The 16,045-nt window shown below is 40.2% G+C and overlaps 1 protein-coding gene across 3 annotated transcripts in view; it reads right to left on the reverse strand.

Annotated features, from left to right (window-relative positions):
- Window positions 1–2,845: 2,845 nt before the first annotated feature.
- The window catches only part of LOC141010115 (vascular endothelial zinc finger 1-like), a 133,281-nt gene continuing 120,081 nt past the window's right edge, over window positions 2,846–16,045 (reverse strand). Inside the window, exons 5-6 of one of the 3 annotated variants that reach the window (XM_073482945.1) lie at window positions 3,865–3,930; window positions 2,846–3,683 (exon numbers count right to left, since the gene is read on the reverse strand). In XM_073482945.1, coding sequence (XP_073339046.1) covers window positions 3,316–3,683; window positions 3,865–3,930 — 434 coding nt within the window. In that variant the 3' untranslated portion in view covers window positions 2,846–3,315. Of the gene's footprint in view, window positions 3,684–3,864; window positions 3,931–4,889; window positions 4,932–16,045 lie in introns of all 3 variants that reach the window. The other 2 variants (XM_073482953.1, XM_073482962.1) reach the window with 2 other exon arrangements.

Consider the following 16,045-nt stretch of genomic DNA (forward strand, 5'->3'; position numbering starts at 1 on the left):
TTTATTGTTAAAAATTTAAAGGAAATTAAACTACGTTTATAACTGAATTAGTGGGGCTTTGTTAGCAGTTATTCTTTGATAGCAGTTATTCTCCTGCGGTATTTACAGCCTCTTCTTTGACCACTCCTCAAGACAAGCACGACAGTAGTTAAAGACATACCTTCAAGCATGTAGCACTGTTGTAATGGAGATGCACCTTTATGCCACGCTGGGCTGACGATGCCAAGCCTGACACGTGTGTATGTTTCATACCCCCCTGGGCAGCATTCTTGACCTCAACAATTAAACAGGCCTCAGAAATCAAATTTTAAATTAACTTGACTTTTGATAATACTGCCATTTTAGGGGAAAACATAAGGGACATATTTTCAGTATGAGACTATACCTTCAAGTGCAAGTCCCGATATATATCCATATAAAACTTCCCAAACAGATGTCAAATTAACTTGTATAAAGCGTCCCACAGTAACAAGTGACTGGTTTCCAGCTGTTTTAAAATACAGAAATGGGGGGAGTTCATGGTTGATCCAAGCAGCCTCTGAACAATCAGTGAATTTCACAATATCATTCACCCTGCACAAAAATGGAAGCTATGTTTGTTTGTAATTAAACTTTTAAATACATAAACTATCAAATACTGAGTCCACTAAAAGACCAATAGAAAAAAAATTAACAAAATTTGCCTTAAGAGGAAGCATTCAAGAAAGACTCCAGCAATAAACGTCCATTTAAGGAGTTGTAAAATAATGCCGAAGATATAGTCAGGTATCATACATCATCCATGTTTGAAGTCTGATATACAGTTGAGGAAATCAACTGGTCACCTTCACAATACCTACATTGTCCTTCAATGGCCAAAAAGAGGTGAAAGAAATCAGAAAAGGGCTCCTGGAGGTTTTACCTCTCCACAGCATAGAATGTGTTTACTACCAATACTGCTGCAATGAGCATTGGGAAAAAAACTACTCAAGTTTAGAAAAAAGGGTGAGCAAGGGATAAATACCAACACAATATGGATGAACATGATATTGTAGTAACTGCCCAATAATTTTAAAACATGTCAAGTGGAAGAAACTATTATTATATATATATATATATATATATACATATATATATATATATATATATATATATATATATATATATATATATATATATATATACTACTGTTTTGGTTTGTCATGAAAACTGTCATGAAACCTGCCGATGTGATGAACTTCCAGTTCAAGCAGTTTAACATGAATATACACATTATCGCATATTACAATTATGAAAAGTTTGAATAGTTATTGCAACAAATAATGGGAAATATTGGAATTGGAAAGATGCAACATTCAATGTTACTGTGAATGGCAGTACCTGTTTGCTTTTAATGCAAAATGAGCCATCACAATCACCTATACCATTTCCAGTAGTGGTAGTACAAAGGCATGAAGACAGGTGGGTCGCTGGAGTTGCCAATTTCATTAATCTGGGTTTCCAAAGGATAATTTTGTGTCCCATGATGTTGTTAAATAAATGTTTATAAGGGCCTTATTTTTTAAGATAATATAACATTCAGGAGGAAACGCTATACTTTGAAAATCTTTGGCATAACATGACTGTTATTTAATCAATACCTGCACAAAATATCAACCTTTAAACATCTACCCCCACCTGCGTCATGGGCTCATTGTCATTAGCATGTGAAAGAAGTTATTATAGTGTCCGGCAGTCGTGACATATTCAGGTAATTCTGGCAGTCGAGAGGTAAGAAACAGTTTATCTGAGTGTGAAAATTCAATCTTGACCTTGAAGTAGTCAGTAGTCTGACAAAATGATCTAAACTTTAGGGCCACTTGCTTGCTCTTTTAGGCCTGTATATCATCATGATTGGTAGTTGTCAGTGTTGCGGTCATTACTTTAAGAAGTAATACATTAAACACTTTTTGTTACTTTTGTCAAAAAATAATGCATTATTTTACTTATTTACTCCTTGTGAAAGTAATTTGTTATACACTGCTTGTTACATTACATTTGTGTTTCTCCACAATGTACCCGGAGATGCATTATCATATAATTGCCAGTTAAGTATATACTGTTGAACCTTTAATATGCCCACATATAAGCCCCATTCTAATAAGGATGCCATACGCAAGATCTTCTTTTTATGCTCTTTAAATGTCTTATGAATTGGATTTAACGTGCCAAACATACTCAAACAAAGGCGTCTCCTAAATTTTTTCTGGCTGGGTTGAATGTCCTAGATATGAGAAGAGGTCAGGCGATCGATGCATTTGCATGAAACGACATGTTGATGATTTTGTTCTATCCACTCATTATGTAGATAATAGCTTGTTTGCATATGATGTCATGTCATTTCATTGCTATCGTGTAAACTGCAGATGGAGGGCAGGAAGTGATTTATGATACAAAGTGATGCATGTTCATGTACACAAGGTTCCTTGGTGACACATAGGAAGCAAAATCACAAACTCTCAAAATGCCTATGTTTAGCATTGTTTATGATTGCCCAAGTCTTCATCTGCCATAAGGAGAAGATAGTCGCATAGTGCTCGCTTCTGTTGTGTCCACTTTGTCAAATTAAGCTTTATGACTTTGAAGCTACTATGTAGTTGTTTCCTAACTTTGTAAGGTTGAAATTGTTCTTTTTATTTCCTTTGCTGGAGTCTGTACCCATGTAACTGAACAGACACATGCAGCAACCATAATTGACTCTCCTCCATCCCTTTAGCCCTCAATCTGAATTTCACAAGCCACCAGAATCCCATGACTGCAAACAATTGATTGAAGAGCTTATGTGCTGCAAGTAAAGACACAATTGTTATTATTAACTGGAATGTGATTACTGAATTTAGGAGCTTTAATGGTTTAGATTACTGCTGTACAGACAAATGTAATGTCATTACAGTAATGTGAGACTTTGTAACATGTTACCACCCAATACGGACTATGATACAAGAGTTTAGCCATGTTGCTTATCCTTACAATAGTTAATTTGACTGATTTCTGTGAAGGACAGCCAACTGTATCTCACATATTATGTAGCCCTACACTCTACAACAACTGACTGTAAGCCAAACAATTCATTTTCTATCATGGCTAGGGGTATCTGAAACATAAATAAAATCAAAATTGATAAATTAAGCCACAGTGATTAGTGGTTATCTATGTGGTTGTATTACATTAGTTATCACATTTTTAAGTTTAAAACACTATCAACCCATTAAGAGGGCCATTTTACTAAGATTTGACAAGCTCATCCATTATTAGGCAGGTAAAACAACATCGGCACCACAGGGGCAAAAAAAAACTCTACCAAGGAGGGGAGGAGGGCAGAACTTGGGATAGAAAAGGCATGCTCTCCATAGGCCTCATGGCAATGTTGAGTGGCCCGGTAATATTCATGGGCATGGGAGTGGTGATGGCCACAGGATGGGCAATATTCATATGTGCCGTAGTAGGGATATTAACAGAGGCCAAGTTCACAGGGCCAGTGATGGTGACAGGGTGCTGCAGGTTGACCGGTGATGTGATGTTGACCGTGCTGGTGGCGATGTTCATCTGAGCAGCGATGGTGACAGGGTTGCTGGTATTGCCACAGCGGTTCACAGCCGAGGTGATGGCTGCCGAGTTGGTGACTGGTGTCGTCGGGGCTGAATTGTTGTGCACATTGTTGGCATCTGTGTTAATAAAGACAAATGAGTAAATTTAGGGCTAGTTAACTTTGTAGAAATATACTACCCTCCAAAACAGCGATAGAGTGCCCTATATGCTTCTTGGCTGTTTAGCTGGGTCACTGGAAATGTCAATACATCATTAATACATAATGTCAACTGTGGTAATATTGTTGAAGGAACCTACCTTTGTGAGAGATGTCAATTAGGACTTGGAAGGAGTGATTTAAAATCTCTCCTACCGTCAACTCACCTGAGGGGTAAATTCAAAAAGCAGGATCAATAGACTAACCAGCTAACTGTCCATTTGTTTTTAATTTAAAACTTTCATTCTGAACAGGGACCTATTATGTAGGACATCCTGAACTTTGTGTATGCCTAAGGCTGGACGCACATTACACTGCAGGACTGGAAATTTAACCGTCCAAAATGTATTCCAGGCCAGCACATCATGGACATAATCGACTTGTTTCACCCAGTGTTTCCCACACATACACTTTACTTGGGTACCCCTCCCATCTACTGACAATCGCACATGTTTTGCAAAGAAAAAGAGGGACAGAGAGGGAGAGCGAGAGACTGAGAAAGAGAGGGAGAAAGAGAGACAGAGAGAGAGAGAGAGAGAGAGAGAGAGAGAGAGAGAGATTACGTCCCTCCTGTAAACGAACTGATTGTGATGTGATCACTCTACTTTAATGTAAGCCTACTTACACTGTTGTTTTGTACAAGCTTGTAAGAGCACCTGGTTGTTGCAATGTCATTTGCAGGTACTTGGCCAGCCTATAGGATACACTGCCCACCCATGCTAGCACACTAAACTGGAACATCCCAATTTTAATCAAACATGTTTGCTACTATAATTGTACAACCACCAAGTAGGTGGTTGATTCTGTCAATCTGGTCAAAATCAGAAAGAAATTAAAGTTACTGGTAATCTGAGATTACCTCTGGCCAAGTAGTGTGCATCAAGCTGTTTTATTGTCCAGTTTGTGGTTAACTTAAATGATCTACTGATCCTGCTTCATGAAATTTAACCTTACATTAGCAAAACTCTATATCTTCAAAACAAAAGAACCTCGACAACGACAGTCCTTAGAGACAATAAATGCCTCTGTGCTTAAATGACATGGTACATGAACAACAGGCCACTTATGTTTTGCAGATTTGCAGACTCAAGTGTTTTGGGGTTTCGGCTACCAGCTACTGGATTACCTTTTCGTGGCACTGAGTGGTTCCACTGCCAGTCATTTATGCCTATTCAGAAATACAGACACAGATCGGGTTACAAGAGCACAGAATAGCAGTGCTATTAACTGGGAGTCAGCTTCAACAGTTGTGAGTATATGGCATGGGAATAGGGTGTTAAATATTGAACATCTTTTATTGGGCTTTACAGTTTCCAGTGAGGTCAGGACAAAAAAGTATGTGTCTTTTCTTTGATAGTTATCACTAAAATCAAAGTCAGAACAAAAACGTCAAACAAATATTTAAATCACTTTCAAAAGCAATTGTAACATTAAAATTACTGGCTTTGAAACGTTGGACACACGTCATACGTGGTTAGAATGTATGTATTTAATAGGTTTTGCCCATGATCACATGATGAAAAGTGATGAAAAGTTATTAAAAACTGGCAGCACGGCAAAGTTGATGACTCACTATAAAACAGGAAGTTGTTGTAACTCCACTGTACACGGTCAAATCTGCCCCAAAGTCCACACATTTTGTAAGCGTACCGGCCTGAACACAATTGCCAGTACTGGCATGCCAATATTTTGTAACAGTCAAAGTGGCAGCAGGAAATTACATTTTTTAAGGAGTGATTTATTCCTCCTAGCCGGATGGCCAAATCTGCCTCAAACATAGTGAGACACAGTTAAGACCTTCATGATGCTGTATTGAGAACAAACTGAGTATTCATGAAATGGCATGGCCTTGGCGGTATGGCGAAAGCCGATGTGGCGCCATAAAGCAGGAAATTGCTCCACCTTACATAGTTGAATCTGCTCCGAACCTCACTTTTGACAAGACTCCTGGCCTGAAGACATTGACATGCCAGTATTCCATTGCAGGCATAGTACCACCTATTTTCTATACTTCTTAAAACAGCCCCTACAGCTAGTTTGACAAACACGCATGAAATTTGGTGCACATATCTATCTAACTACATCTACTAAAAAGTAGATTGGTGCCACCATCTCAACCCAACAGGCCATTTTGAATTTTTCTGCTTATTTTAGGTGATTTGCATGTATTGTATTTTAAAGAACTCCTGCCACAGCTTTAACCCAATCAACTTCACATTTTCACAGGCCTATCTTAAAACCGTTTTGATAAAAAGTTATTTAGAGCTTGAGTTTTAGTTGAATGGCATGACTAATAGTAGCACGGTGAAGGTTGATGATTTGCCATTAAACTGGAAGTTGCTGTAACTCCACTTTACATGGAAAAATTAACACCTCGATATTAACTTACACTCGTAGCACCACCTAAAGGCGACAGGAAATAACACGTTTGTTTTTTTTTACTGCTATGTACTCCTACTTGCAGGTTGACCAAATCCACCACAAATTTGGTCAGAAAATCCTTAAGGCGTTCATGATGGTATATGGTGAAGATTCTGAGTTCTCATTGGACACTGATGCAGTAGCAAGGGATTATTCACCATGAAATAGAAAATTGTTAGAACGTCTGTGTAAATGGTCCAATCTTTCCAAAAAAATCACAGGTTTGATCCCACCCAAAACACTTCTACACGCCAATTAGGAGTTATAGTTATTCTGAAGTAAGCCTTGTCTGACAATCAGTATTTCATTTACATTAATTCTCATAATACTCAGTATTACTCAATATATACAGTAGTGGTCAAATGTTTTCATATACTTGTAAGTGCAACGTATATCATGGCAGTCTTGTTTTCCAATGATTTTGCTGCTCTCGGGAAAATTGGTCAGGATGGTCATGAGTCAACCAAAAAGCAAGTCAGATGTCACTGTCAACCGTGTTTTGCATTGCAAAAGCCTGAGAGGCTGTTGTACAGACAGAAGCCCTTGCTCCAGATTCTAAGTGCAGTATCATAGGGAGCAGTTTGCAGGCTTTTAAACTCTGTGTGGGAGTGTCTTTACAGAGTACTTAAGGACCCTTGTGAGCTCTGACTTTCAGAGTCGTTAGGGCCACTTGTGGGTCGTTGATCCAACCAGCCTTCACGTGGGTTGCTAGGGCCAGGTGAGCCCAGCCCAAATCTTGACGGAAGTTTGCTGCTGATCACACAGACAAAGACCTTCTGGAAGAAAACTCTGTGGTCAGTTGAAACAAAAATCTGGTTGTTTGGCCACAATGAGCAACAATATGAAGGAGAAAAGGTGAGGCCTTTAGCCCCAGGAACACCATACCAACTGTCAAGCATGGTGGTGGTAGTATTATGCTGTGGGGCTGTTTTACTGCCAGTGGATCTGGTGCTTGAAAGAAAGTAAATGGGATAATGAAGGAAGAGGATTATCTCCAAATTCTTCAGGAAAACCTTAAATCATCAGCTAGAAGATTGGGTCTTGGGTGCAGTTGGGTGCTCCAACAGGACAATGATCCCAAACACACATCAAAAGCAGTAAAGGAATGGCTAAATCAGGCTAGAATTGAGGTTTTGGAATGGCCATCACAGAGTCCTGACTTCAACCCCATAGAGTACATGTGGAAACTGCTGAAGAAACACCTAACTTCACAGATACTGTCAAAGAGGACTACCAGAAGCTTGTGGATGGCTATCAAAAGTACCTAATTGAGGTGAAAATGGCCACGGGAATCTAACCAAGTATTAGAATTACTTTATGTATATTTTTCAATTTGCTAGGGACAAGATTGGACACTGGAGTAATGGAAAAAGGTCATGTGGTCTGATGAGTCCAGATTTACCCTGCTCCAGAGTGATGGGTCACATTTTCAGAACTTCAAGAATGCTTTTTTGTGACCAGTAGTATTAGTTCCACTCATTCCATCACAGAAAAATGAGAGTTGTAGAAATCATTGGAACTCAAGACTGAAATGATAAACATTTTCTTTACAATTGTTTGTAAATTTTGACCACGACTATACATATAGTATACTTAATGTCCAAAATAGAAACAATAGCCAGCGTCTTGTTATCGGAAGGTTGCTGGTTCGATTCCCCTGGTCTGCATGTTGAAGTGTCCTTGGGCAAGATTCTGAACCTCAAACTGCTCCTGATGTGCTGGTCACCACCTTGCATGGCAGCCACCGCCATCAGTGTATGACAATGTATGAATTACTGTAAGTCACTTCAGACAAAAGCATCTGCTTAATGCCCTAAATGTAAATATATACAAGGAATTTGTTTTATACACACACTTATATACAGTACTGTGCAAAAGTTTTAGGCAGGTGTGAAAAAATGCTGTAAACTAGTGTGAATAGTTTGTTTTCTCAATTAACAAAATGCAGTGAATGAACAGAGAGAAATCTAAATCAAATCAATATTTGGTGTGACCACCAAATATTTTGTTAATTGAGAAAACAAACTATTCACACTAGTTTACAGCATCTTCAAAACAGCATCAAGTCTTCTAGGTACACTTGCACACAGTTTTTGAAGGAACTCTGGAATGCTGGTAGGTTGTTCCAAACATTTTGGAGAACTAACCACAGATCTTCTGTCATACGCCTCCCTGATGGTATCACATGATCTAAGTATCTGCCTATTTCTCAGCATTGAGGACACCATTAATTCTGACCAAATCTCCAACTCCATTTGCAGAAATGCAGCCCCAAACTTGCAAGGAACCTCCACCATGCTTCACTGTTGCCTGCAGACACTCATTATTGTACCACTCTCCAGCCCTTCAGCAAACAAACTCCCTTCTGCTACAGCCAAATAGTTCAAATTTTGACTCATCAGTCCAGAGCACCTGCTGCCATTTTTCTGCACCCCAGTTCCTATGTTTTGGCGCAAAGTTGAGTCACTTGGCCTTGTTTCCATGTCGGAGGTATGGCTTCTTGGCTGCAACTCTTCCATGACGACCACGTCTGGCCATACTTCTCCAGACACTCGATGGGTGTACCTGGGTCCCACTGGTTTCTGCCAGTTCTGAGCTGATGGCACTGCTGGACATCTTCCAATTTCGAAGGGAGAAAGAGCTTGAACAGCACATCTTGAAACCCCAGTCTGCTTTGAAATCTTTGTCTGGGAGAGACCTTGCTGATGATGTATAACTACCTTTTGTCTTGTTGCTGTGCTCAGTCTTGCCATGGTGTATGGACCTGTGACATTAAACTGTCTTCCACAACCTCACCTTGGTAGCATAGTTTGGCTGTTCCTCACCCAGTTTTAACCCTACTACACAGCTGTTTCTGTTTCAGTTAATGAATGTGTTTCAACTTACATGTGAAATTGATGATCATTAGCACCAGTTTGGTATAATTGGTTGATCATACACCCGACTATAATCCTATAAAATCCCTGACTTTGTGCAAGTGTTCCTATAAGAATTGAAGCTGGTTTGAAGGCAAAGGGTATTAACACCAAATATTGAATTGATTTCGATTTTTCTTTTGTTCGCTCACTTTGCATTTTGTAAATTGATAAAAATAAACAATTATTATTTATATTTTTGAAAGCATTCTTAGTTTACAGCATTTTTTCACACCTGCCTAAAACTTTTGCATAGTACTGTAGATATATGTATATATATATGTAGGAACACGTCCATCGCCTCTGCATTCCATTGAGGTTCTGTTCTTGCATTAATTACTCCTCTCATCTGCAAGCTGACTGTTTTCAAGAAAGAGACGCCATGAAGTCTCTCACCTCTTCACCTGACTTGTTTTGCTTTCAATGAAACCGTCAGATGGATGCTTCACAGGAGAACCCCTCTCCTTTATTTACAGCTTTGAATAACCATTGGTCCTCTTCCCCCACTCAAGATATTGACACTCCTTTCTCTCAGGTCGGTTGAGTTCATCATCAAATGAATCCACTCTCCAGAGTAAAAGTACTCTGGGCCTCTTCTCTGTTTTTCTAGCCCTCCTGCCCAAATGGTTTACGACTATGCTTCTCTTATCACACATTCCAACCTATAATGGTTTCTGCACTCATCCAGATTTCAAGCAAGTTCTAAAATACCATTAAACCAGGAACTCATCCTCTTAATTTTAACAGATTAGGAAACAGTAAAAGCAGTTCATAAAACTGATCTTTTTTCCCGTTTCTCTACAATTATGATTGACTGAGACCAAGTTTTAATGTTTAAAATGTCCTGTGTTCCGTGGAACCACAGCGCCTCCTGATGGTGAGTCCTGGTACAGTTGGACGAGCTGTTTAAGAAATATTCTGTTTAATATGTTTATTGTTATCACTAGTTAATGTCTCTCATATGTTTTTGTTTTAACAAGTATTAAGCTAGAACTAGGAGAAATATTTATAAGTGATCAATTCTACCAGTTCTACCTGCTTTATATTCAAGTGTGTTTTCTTTTACGTTTTAATCAAGTTTTAATTCCTTTTGAATGGGTAAGTGATTTTAATCATGTCATAATTCTTTTTCATGATAGACAAAGTCCATCTATTGAGCCATGGTGAGATTCTGTGAAAGGTGAAGCACGGTTTTGAAACGTTTAAAACTATAAGTTTAGTTTTAGTGAATTCCTGTGAATTTTCACACTTACCACTTGGAGACAAAAAGCCGGCAGTCCTGCCCCTAGGCATGCCCGCCATTTGGAGACAACAAAACTAAGAGACATCACTTCTCTCGAGTTTAGTCTAGGCTTAGTTTTCACTCTTACTCTTGTAAAGGCTTAGTCTCACTTTTACTCCTGAAACTTACTTTTGAAACTCTCGTCTTTAATTTTTCTGCTCTTTACTTTTACTTTGAAACACGCTTCAAGACAGCGATCTCAGCAAAAGTGCTCACGCGTTGATTTTTCTCACTTTATATTTTTCGCCGTATTGATTAGCTTCTGTACCAGAACGAAGTTCTGTTTTAATTTGTTTTATACAGTTAAGTATTGTAACCTGATTTAGAGGAAGTGAACTTAATTTAGATTATCTTGCATTAACTAACAACGGAAGATCTGCCCGATCAACGTATCATCCTCAGTTATTTTATTCAAGAAGTTAGATTTAGTTTACAAAGTCAGAGCCTGAGAACCACTCGAAGCAACGAAGAAGAACATCTTTATTAAAATCATCATCACGACACTACAGCAATTTGCTGTGTCCGAAACCATGCAAGTGGTTTCCAACGAAAGACAGACTCTTTGACAAGCCCCCAGCGCTCGCTAGCGGTACCACCCACTGGGCATTGAGCCAAGATCTTCACCGGATCGGCACTGGACCAGCCGCGCTCTTCCTAGGACATCCGACTGAGATGTCCAACCGGCTGTTACCGAACGAGCTGACCCTCGGCCATTGGACCGGGAGGCCAAATGATAAGTTTCACAAGCTTTAAAAATAAATCTCATAGATTAGAAATGGATAAACTTGAAAAATCAATTAAAGAAACTGAGACGAAAGTTTTTCAAAATCCCTGTCCACAACTAATTGGAGAACTCTGCAAACTGAAAGCAAAATATAATGTTTTGTCCACAAATAAGGCAACGAAAAGCCTGATGAGATTGAGACAATCGTATTATGAATGGGGAGAGGGCTGGTAAACTGTTGGCCTGGCGCATTAAGCAGATTGAGGCAGAGAGGGCAATTAACTCCATTTTGACAGATAAAGGGGAGCTTACCTCAGACCCAAAAGAAATAAATGATACTTTTCAATGTTTCTACCAAAACTTATATGGCTCTGAATGCTTAGATTCAGCCCCACATGTGCAAAAAGGTTTCCTGGACACATTAGATTTTTACCTCATACAAAAGAATTCCTAGACCCACTAGACTGTAATCTTAAAACTGAGGAAATATCTGAGGCTATATCCGGCTTCGGGGTAGGTAAAGCACCCGGGCCAGATGCAATTCCAATTGAAATATATAACATTTTCTCCAAAGATTTCTTCATTGATTTTAACACTGGAGTGGTCCCATAATACATTCAGGTGCATAGTTGAGGTACAGCAACAGTAACAAAGTACTGAAGGAAGGTTCCAGCTTAATTCCCACCCACCAGAACACCCTAAATTCACCCACCCAAAACAGAAAAAGAACCCATAAAAGGACAACACACTCACACCCAGGCACACAGAGGGACATGCAAACAGCAAACAAAGAGTAAATAAGCAGGTTAACAATTGAAGTAAGGTAAACACATAAGTACTCAAAAGGGAGAGGGGAAAATAAAATAAATAAATAAAAATAAATAAATAAATTTTTAAAAAAAGGGGGGGGGGGGGGGTGCAGTGCAGTTAGACATTTTCAGCATCAATAGTTAGGGTCTACGTGGTTTACAAAAGGTTGCCACGTCTCATAGAATGTACATAAGGAACCCTTGAGGGAGAACCTTATCTTCTCCAGGGTGATACATTGTATCACGCCTCCCCTCTCACATTGTGAGTGGGAGGGGAGGCATGAGTCCACTTAAGGAGGATGAGCCTTTTAGCAAGTAAGGAAGAAAATGCAATAATGTGGTGTGAGGATTTAGACAGGCCATGTGTGGGGGCAGATGCCGAAGAGGACCACAAGGGGCTCTGGGTTTACGGTTTGGCCTATAACTTCATTAATTGTTTTGAATATTGCAGACCAGTATTCTGATAGTCGTGGACAGGTCAGAAACATATGAACGTAATCAGCAGGGGAGCCTTTACATCTATTACACTCATCTGTTCTGTCAGGTCAGCCTAGCATTAGTGAGATGGACTCAACTTTTACATTGCAGCAGGCCATGCCTTGCACATATGGAGGAAGTGTGTACGCGGTTTAATATTCGTTCCCAACACTCATCAGATAGTGAGGTCCCAAGGTCCCGGTCCCAGGCAGCCCTTAGGGAGGTCAGTCGGTTCTGTGTCAGGGTGTGAACGCGATTATAAACAATTGTTATGAGGCCTTTTCGTCTGGTGCTGAGAGATAGGAATTGGTCAATCATTGTTTCTGGGGGGCGATTTAGAAAATGAGGTTAGAGGGATTTAACAAAGTGTCTAATTTGAAAGAAGCGGAACAGGTGTGCATTTGGAAGGTTAAACTTGTCTGCAAAGGAGGGAAAAATATCCTCAATAAAGAGATCCTTGATAGAGCGGAGTCCTTTTTCAGACCAAGATTTAAAGGCCGTATCAGAGCAGGAGGGAGAAAATAAGTGACTGTGATAGATTGGGGAGAGAATGGAGGGAGAGTGTAGGCCAAAGGTCTTCCTGAATTGGGTCCAAATCGTCAATGTGTTTGTAACAACAGGGTTATAGCTGATTTGCCTAGCAGTGATGGGCAATTGAGAGCAGACTACCGACCTGAGTGAAGAGCGTGAGGAGGAAGTCTCAAGCCATGCCCACTGTGGGTATTGATCTTGTGTGTTGTAGGAGGACCAGTAGGGGAGTTTACTGATGTTGCAGGCGCAGTAGTAATAGCGAAAATTAGGGAGCCCCCCCCCCCCTCTTAGATTTTGGAAGATAAAGCGCCGATTGACTGATTCGCGCCCTTTTGTTGCCCCACAGGAAGGATTGGTCAAGCTTGGAGAAGAAAGATTTGCGTATCAGAATTGGAATGTGTTGAAACAAATAGAGAAATTGTGGGAGTACTGTCATTTTTATCAGGTTGGCGCGCCCCATTAGGGAGAGAGGGAGGGTGGACCATCTGGCGAGATCAGATTTGCACTGCTCATACAGCGCACTATATTTTTTAGAAAACAATTCAGAAAATGAGTTTGTCACTCGTATGCCAAGATAACTGAGGCCATCCGTAGCTTTTCTAAAGGGAAAGGAACCCGGAGAGAGCGTATCAGCGGTGAAGTTGATGGGAATATAATCACTCTTGCTATAATTGAGTATTTTCCAAATTCCTCTAGTATATTAAGGATCACTGTCATGCTGTGAACTAGGTTGGAGACGTACAACAGAAGATCATCAGCATAAAAGGAGGTTTTATGTGTTGTGCCATAACGCACTATACCTTCAAATCTGTCTTCTTTACGGAGCCATATGGCCAGGGGCTCAGCGGCTAGTGCAAATAGTAGGGGTGATGGGGGCAGCCCTGCCGGGTACCCCTATGCAGGGGAAATAGGTCAGATTTCAGGCCATTGGTATTGATGGAAGCCACAGGGCACTTATGCAGAAGCTTAATCCAAACTATAAAACTAGAGCTAAATCCAAATTTACTTAGCACAAAGAACAAGTATGTCCATTCAACACGATCGAATGCTTTTAGCACGTCTAGGGACAGTACCATTTCAGGGGATTCAGAGGGGGGTGAGAAGAGGATATTAAAAAGCCTTCTGGTGTTTGAGGAGGAGTTCCTGCCCGTTATAAAGCCAGTCTGGTCTGGATTGAACAGCTTCAACATGGCTTTCTGCAAGCGATTAGCCAGGATTTTAGCGAGGATCTTGAAATCGACATTCAAAAGGGAAATTGGCCTATAGTTATCACAAAAAAGCGGATCTTTATCTTTTTTAAGTGGCAAGTTGATTGAGGCTTCCGAGAGAGTAGGTGGAAGGTGACCTTTGGTATAGGCATCATTGAATACCCTTACAAGGAATGGGGCAAGATTAGTCGAGTATGCATTTATAAAATTCCACAGTATAGCCATCAGGCCCTGGTGACTTGTTGTTCTGTAGAGATTGTATCACTCTTGGACTTCACTAGGTGTTATTGGTGCACCTAAGCTGGAGGAGAGTGTTCCATCAACCTGTGGGTATATTAGCAAATCAAGGGGATTGGGGCCTTCCCAGGTGAGTGAATCGGTCTCAGACTTGTATAGGTTAGAGTAATTATTAAGGAAACTGTTACTAATTTCGGTGGGGTCAGTCGTGATGGTACCGGAGGGTTTTGTGATTTTAGGTATGAGCCTAGAGGCTGCGACTGCCCGTGCTTGGTAAGCAAGCAGTTTACCCGCTTTGTCTCCCTGTTCGAAGAATGTTTGTTTAGTATGTAGTAGTTGCTTCTCAATTTTGCCTGTTAGCAATAAGTTGTATTGTGATTTAAGCTATAATATTTTCTTATATAACACAGCGGAAGGGCTGAGGGAATATTGAGTGTCCAGTTTTAAGATCTCGCCTGCTATTAATTTTAATTTAAGACGCTCTGTCTTCTTGCAGTTAGAGACAAAGGAGATGATTTGGCCGTGTAGGTAAGCTTTAAATGCTTCCCAGAGGATCTCACTGTAAATGTCAGGTGTATCGTTAATTGCGAAGTAGAGCTGGATTTGCGTAGAGAGAAAATCTTTAAATTTTGGATCTGATAGCAGATGTGAATTAAATCTCCAACATTTTGAGGGTGGCTTTCCATGGGGGAAGTTTATGTTTAAGGAAGTAGGTGCATGGTAAGAGATTACGATGCTATGATATTCACATGAACGTGTGTTATATATGATTCTGTTATCAATTAAAAAGAAGTCAATTCGTGTGTAGGTGTGATGCACGTGTGAAAAGAATGAAAATGCTTTGTTAGAAGGAAATTTGGTCCTCCAAGGGTCTGATAAACCAAGTGTCTCTGTGTGAAACATGGGAGTAGTGGCCGACTTAGATAATGTTAGTTTTTTAGTAGATGACCGATCAAGGGTTAAATCTTCGACTAGGTTGAGGTCCCCTCCTATAGTTGTGGGGAATTGGTGAGGTTGGGAATTTCTGCAAACAATTAAGAAAAAAATTTGTCATCATCCCAAGTCGGAGCATACACTGAGGCCAGGATCACAGGAATGTTCTGTAAATTGCCAATTACAATAACATATCGTCCATTAGGATCTGTGATAACAGTGGAAGCTTCAAATGCTATGTGTCTGTGTATAATGATAGCAGCCCCTCTGGCCCTCCCCGAGAACCTCGAGTGAAAGACATGGCCCATCCAAGGTTTCTTAATGCGCGAGGACTCTGAGGTACAAAGATGCGTTTCCTGTCGGAAGCACAGGTCTCCTCAGAGCTCTTGTCGGTGCGAAATTACCTTATGAGCTTTAGTGGCATTGTTTATCCCCCTCACATTCCAGGAAATGAATCTGATGTTTCTACCACTCACTAGCAACACCCAGGGTTGTTAGAGCCTGTTGAGCACAAGGGGGAGGGAGGGGGAGAGAGAACAGCAGCAACAACAAAAAGAGAGAGAAGAGAAAAAAAGGGAGGGGGGGGGGGCACACACATACATACCATTCTCACACACACACAACTGCAAGACAGAACATTAACATCAATCCACATAGGAATAACAAACTTCTGTATCATTCTAGATACAAACCAATTATTCTAATCCTATTACATCCATGTAACCATGTCCCAATGTAAAGAAAG

The sequence above is a fragment of the Pagrus major genome, chromosome 2 (assembly GCF_040436345.1).
Source record: "Pagrus major chromosome 2, Pma_NU_1.0".
Lineage (NCBI taxonomy): Eukaryota > Metazoa > Chordata > Actinopteri > Spariformes > Sparidae > Pagrus > Pagrus major.